The sequence below is a fragment of the Globicephala melas genome, chromosome 11 (genome assembly GCF_963455315.2).
Source record: "Globicephala melas chromosome 11, mGloMel1.2, whole genome shotgun sequence".
NCBI lineage: Eukaryota > Metazoa > Chordata > Mammalia > Artiodactyla > Delphinidae > Globicephala > Globicephala melas.
This window is the reverse complement of record NC_083324.2, coordinates 4570094-4575635: the sequence shown is the minus strand read 5'-3', so window position 1 is coordinate 4575635 and position 5542 is coordinate 4570094. Positions and strand designations below refer to the sequence as shown.

At 57.9% G+C, this 5542-nt stretch overlaps 1 protein-coding gene across 1 annotated transcript; it reads left to right on the top strand.

Moving 5' to 3' along the window:
- Positions 1-928: 928 nt before the first annotated feature.
- H1-8 (H1.8 linker histone) lies at positions 929-4933 on the top strand. Its single transcript, XM_030840861.2, has 4 exons — positions 929-1210; positions 2903-3245; positions 4294-4358; positions 4682-4933. Exons 1-4 carry the CDS (start codon positions 929-931, stop codon positions 4931-4933), a joined length of 942 nt encoding a protein of 313 aa, XP_030696721.2.
- The last annotated feature ends 609 nt before the right edge of the window (positions 4934-5542 follow it).

The following is a 5542-nucleotide window of genomic DNA, read 5'->3' as shown; positions in this document are numbered from 1 at the left end:
TGTAAACAGTTCTGTATTTATCTTTTATTTATTTATTTATTTGGCTGCACGTGGTCTTAGTTGTGGCAGGCAGGCTCCTTTGTTGCAGCCCACCAGCTCCTTAGTTGCAGCACATGGGCTCCTTAGTTGTGGCATGCAAACTCTTAGTTGTGGCATGTATATGGAATCTAGTTTCCTGACCAAGGATCGAACCCAGGCCTCCTATGCTGGGAGCACGGAGTCTTACCCACTGTGCCACCGAGGAAGTCCCAGTTCAGTATTTATCTTTAAAAGATAAGAACCTCTTAAAATAATTGCAATACCATCAGCACAGTGGAAACAGTATCATCCTGAATATCATGAAATATTCCAGTGTTCACATTTGTCTAGTTGCCTTTTTTTTTTTTTCCAGTTGGATTGTCCAAATCCTATTCTGAGTCTGAGCAAGGCCCCCATGTTGCATTTGGTTAAAGGGGTTCTTAGGATCTTTCCTCTCTGGGGCCCTTCCCACATTGTCTTTTCCTCCTTGCTTGTTTGTGGGAGAAACCGGGCCGTGTGTTCTGGAGCGTTCCTCACAGTCTGGGTTTTACTGATTTCATGCCCGTGGCCCTTGCATTTCCTGTAAACTGGTAGTTAGAGCTAGACAACTGACCTGGTGTAGGTTTGTTTGTTAAAGAACGCTTTAATGCTTTTATTGAGCCTTCGTGGAGGGCTGCTGCGTGCCCAGCCCCACGGCGGGCACCGGGAGACCCCGGGTGGCCAAGCAGTGCCCCCACGTCTGCTCCCAGGCCAGGGGGCAGTGGCCCTGACCTGGGGTGGGGGTGAGGGGTGTGTACTTGATCCCCCGGCCGCTTGCTCACACACAGTGGGGCCTGGCCAGCGCCTAGTGGGTGTTTCACTAGGCATGTTTGTCCTCAGCGGGGTCTGAGGGAGGTCTGGGCCCCGGGTGATGTCCTGCCGTCTGTCCGTAGGCCTGATCCGGAGCGGCGTCCGAGAGCCCCGCCGCCACCCTCCGGTGCTGCGCATGGTGCTGGAGGCGCTGCAGGCGGGGGAGCAGCGCCGGGGTACCTCGGTGGCGGCCATCAAGGTTTACATCCTGCAGAAGTACCCGACAGTGAACGTCCTCCGGTTCAAGTACCTGCTGAAGCAGGCCTTGGCCACAGGCATGCACCGCGGCCTCCTTGTCAGGCCCGTCAACTCCAAGGCCCGGGGAGCCACTGGCAGCTTCAAAGTCAGGCACTGGGAATGGGGTGGGGGGTGGCGAGAGGCCCCAGGGTGCAGGTGGACTTGCCCGAGGGCTTGAACCCCAATTCCAGCTCTTTCTTCCCAGCCTCTGGGTGCTGGTTCCCTGCCCTGTTCCCTCTCTCCTTCTTTCTCTTCTCGTTCTTCCTCTGTCTTTGCCGAGACCCCCCGTCTCCCCGGGAAAGCTGAGCACCCACACGGCCCCAGTCACCCTGCTGCTTCCGCCTCCATCCCTGTCGGGTGTGTTGAGTGACCAGAGACCGTCTCAGCTGTTCCACTTCTGGGTCCTTGGCGCCCGTGACCCCTTCCTGGAATTCCTTACCACGGGCGGCACAGACCCAACCTTGGCCTCTACGGGGTTACAGAAATGGGGTTTGTTCCCCGTGCTGTCTGGCTCCAGACCCGTGGTCTCCAGACCAGGGCTGACACCTCCCTGAGCCCCTACATCCTCCTCTTTCAAAGGGGAGGGTCACCCAGAGCTAAGGGCAAATTTGGCCACAGAATTAAGCCCCAGCATCATGACTGCCAGCTGCCACCAGGGAAATCTCAGCGACACAGACATGGGGTCTGTCTTGTCACTGCTGTGCCCCAGCAAGTAGCAGTTCCTCTGACAGGCTCCATGGAACACGGTGGAACGTTCTCAACCTCCACGTTCCAATCCCTGTGGGAATAGGGTGGCTGAGCACAGGGGATCCCCCCTCCTGGAACTCTGGGTGTGTGGGTCAGAGATTGGACACCAGCCATGGCAAGGCCAGGGGCACAGGGTGGGGTGAAGGGAAGCAAGAGAGGGCACTGGGAGTGCGTGTCACTGGGAGACGGTCAGGAAAGTGGGCCAACGAGCTGGGAGGCAGGGAAGGGGGTCTTGGGTACCACGGAGTCAGGAATGTGTGTGTGCAGAGAGTGGGAGTTGATTCTGGTCTTGGTGGGTAACGGGGAGCCGTGAGGGTCCAGGGATGCTGGGAGCAGCGTCATCAGCTGGGCTCTAGAGGGGCAGGGACCACCTGTTTGCCGGGGACGCTTGCATCCTCCTGCCACTTGTACCCTCCCTGTTGGCCCCATTGTAAAGATGAGGAGACCGAGGCCAGAGGGGGAGGAGAAGACTTGGGCGAGTCGCCCTTGGGCTGGGGTTGAGGCCCCAGGAAGCCACGAACTCTCAGCCGTCTGACTTCCATGTCCGTGTCCAACTACACAGAAGCGAAGCGGCAGGGAGACTTGGGGACACAGTGGTGTGAGGCGGGGAGGTGGGGAGTCCGAGCCACAGTCTGTGGATGGTGTTGGGGGGTCAAAGGAGATTATAGGTTAGCATCTCAGAGATACCGTTAGGGCTCAGTGCGCACGATGTGCTCCCAGAAGCCTGGCTCTGAGGCTTCCGGGTGCGGGGGTGGGAGGCGCGTGCCCGCCACCTGTGCAGGGAGGGTAGGAGAAGCTTGGGTGAGTTTTGGAGACTCGGGTTCCTTAGCTCCTAATGGCAGCACCGTTCCTCGCAGTGCATGAATGGGTGGAATGCATTACTGGCAGCCGGCATTTAGGAGGTGGTTTTGCGTGCTCTCCGCAAGCCCTTGGCCACCTTCCTCTCCTCCTCCTTTGGGATGGGGTCTTCTCTGAGCCTCATGTAGGGTATAGGGGCGTAAGACATCCAGAACCTCTGCTCTCAATCCCACCCCGTTCTCTCCTCCTCCAGTTAGTTCCCAAAGACAAAAGGAAAATCCAGCCCAGGAAGACGTCCACCATGACGGCCCCCAGGAGGCCTGGTCAAGCTGAAGGAAAGGACTCCAAGAAACCAACTGAGTCAAAGAAGAACCCACCCAACCCAGGCGATGTGAAAAAAGGATCCAGGAAGCCGGGAGAGGGGAGGACAGCTCCCCCCAAACCAGGTGCAGCCAAGAAGGCCCCCAAGAAAGGCCAGCAGACCAAGGACCAAGAGGCAAGACTGGGTGAGGCCAAGAAGTCCTCCCAACAGCCAGACAAGGCCACACAGGCCCCTCCCATTGCCAGTGGGCCCAGCGGGAAGTCAGAGGTCAAAGGTGGAAGGAGCAGCCGAGGTATGGATGTGAATGGGGTGAGAGGAGGGCATGGGAGGGGGTTTCTGGCAGCCACGGGACATGAGCTGGAATGGAGGGGCCAGCTCTGGGAGGAGGGGTTTCTAGCCAGTGTGCCCTGAGCACTTGGCTTGACTCAGAGAGACAGAGAATGCATGGTAGCTGGTGGGGGTGGGTATGGGGGAGAAGAGCGCAGAGAGAGGAGGAGGGGTCATCTCTGAGAAGGATCAGGGGAGGCTTCCTGGAGGAGGTGTCCCAGGCAGAACAGCTTGTGCAGAGGCCTGGAAGCATGAAGAAGGTGGAAGAAGTACAAATAGTTGTGTCTGTGTGCACTGGGGGAGGGGGAGGGGAGGTTGTGAAGGGCAGCAGGAGGCTGGACTTTATCTGGAGGACGATGAGGAGCCACAGAAAGACTCTGAACAGGGGAGAGCTAGGGCCCAAGGTGTTCTTAAAAATGTATCCTGGGGCTTCCCTGGTGGCGCAGTGGTTGAGAGTCCGCCTGCCGATGCAGGGGACACGGGTTCGTGCCCCGGTCCGGGAAGATCCCACATGCCGCGGAGCGGCTGGGCCCGTGAGCCATGGCCGCTGAGCCTGCGCGTCCGGAGCCTGTGCTCCGCAACGGGAGAGGCCACAGCAGTGAGAGGCCCACGTATTGCAAAAAAATAATAATAATAAAAGAAAAATGTATCCTGGCTGCCATGTGGAAGATGGGTTAAAGGCTAGAGGCAGATACACCTGTCGGGGGCATTTGGTGTGGGCAGGCGTGGAGCTGTGAACGGAGTGAGGGGTGGTCATCCACTGTCCAGTTAATCCTCCAACTGTCCGTGGGAGAGAGGCTGCTACCTTCAGTTGGCAGACTAGGGCACCCAGACTCAGAGAGGCTAAACTACTTGCTCCAGGTCACACAGCCTGCAAGTGTCAGAGTGAGGACTGGGCCCTGGGCAGGACGAGGGCTGTGGGACCCCTGAACCTTCCTGCCCAGCAGCAGCTCCTCCTGAAAGGGGTGTTTCTCACATGCCATCCCCTCTTCCAGCAGATACCAAGGCCCACAGGAAAACAAAGCCTGGGAGTCAGAGTTCCAAACCCACGGTCACCAAGGTAGGTGCCTGGGTGACTTCCTGCTCCGGGTCTCCAGCGACCAGAGCTTGGGCATCCCCACCCGGCCCCAGAGGGGTCAGCCGAGGAAGGGGGCAACTTATTTTCCTACAAAGTACAGAGCACTTTCCTCCCCTCCCCGGCCCTTCAGCGCCGTGAGGATCACCATCCCCATTTTATAGATAAGAGGCTGAGACTTAGAGAGGTGAGGTCACTTGTCGAAAGTGACCCAGCGCTGGGATTTCACCCCTAAGTTCGTGGGCTCTGAGCTGTGCACCCAGCCCTGCCCAGCTCTGTCCCCTTGCTCCTGGTTTGCTTTCTTATAGGGCGAGGATGCTGCTGCTTCCCCAGCCAAAAAGAAGATGGGCAGCAAGGTCCCTAAAAAGGCTGCTGCGCAGGGGGCCGGGGAGGGGCCTAAAGCCAAGGCCCCTGTTCCTCCCAAGGGCAGTGGGTCCAAGATGGAGCCTGTACCACTGGCCAGGAAGGCAGAGGCCCCTAAAGGCCCGAGAAAGCCTGGCATTCCCACCAAGTCCTCTGCGTCCAAAGCGGCCAGTAAGAAGGCAGAAGCCGAGAACTAGAGGCGGGGTGGAGACAGACTGAGATTCTACTTTTTTATTCCCCTAAAAACTATCACTCTATTTCACTGTAACCTATTTATCAATAAAGACTTTTCCCCCCACAAATTGGTGTGGAAGGAGGCTGAGGTCTAAGGATTTGGCCATCCAGGGCTAGGACCCAGATAGAAGCTTCTGCCCTGGGGAGATGCAGACCGCTGCAGGGATCCAAAGTCACCTAGGCACCCGTGGAGGCACTGGAAAGGTGTTTAATGCAGCCTGAGATCTGGGACTGCTTCCTGGAGGGGGCAGCTTTTGGTTTTAAAGGATGAGTAGGAATTGCCAGATAGATGAGGGGAAGGGCCTTGCAGGCAGAGGGCCCAGAATGTGGGGTGGAGCTGGGAGGATGGGGATTTGTGGTTTTGAGAGGAGAACAGGTGGGGGAGGGGTGGCATGAGCCCCGGGCCATGGAGATGGGGCAGGAAGGTGTGGAAGGGTGGACTAAGGAGGGCAGACATCGTCTTGGGGGCAGTGGGGAGCCAGGGTGGGTTATAGGCAGGGAAGAGGCTGACGTGGTGTGTGTTGAGAAGGATCCCTGTGGCTGCGGAGAGGAGGGGTTAGAGGAGCTGAGAG

Excerpts from the sequence above, each read along its gene's own strand:
- H1-8 (XM_030840861.2), top strand. The coding sequence starts at position 929 with ATGTCCTGCCGTCTGTCCGTAGGCCTGATCCGGAGCGGCGTCCGAGAG. Across the intron at positions 3,246-4,293 it reads CGGGAAGTCAGAGGTCAAAG|CAGATACCAAGGCCCACAGG; the intron begins GTGGAAGGAGCA and ends CCCCTCTTCCAG. Across the intron at positions 4,359-4,681 it reads CCAAACCCACGGTCACCAAG|GGCGAGGATGCTGCTGCTTC; the intron begins GTAGGTGCCTGG and ends GCTTTCTTATAG.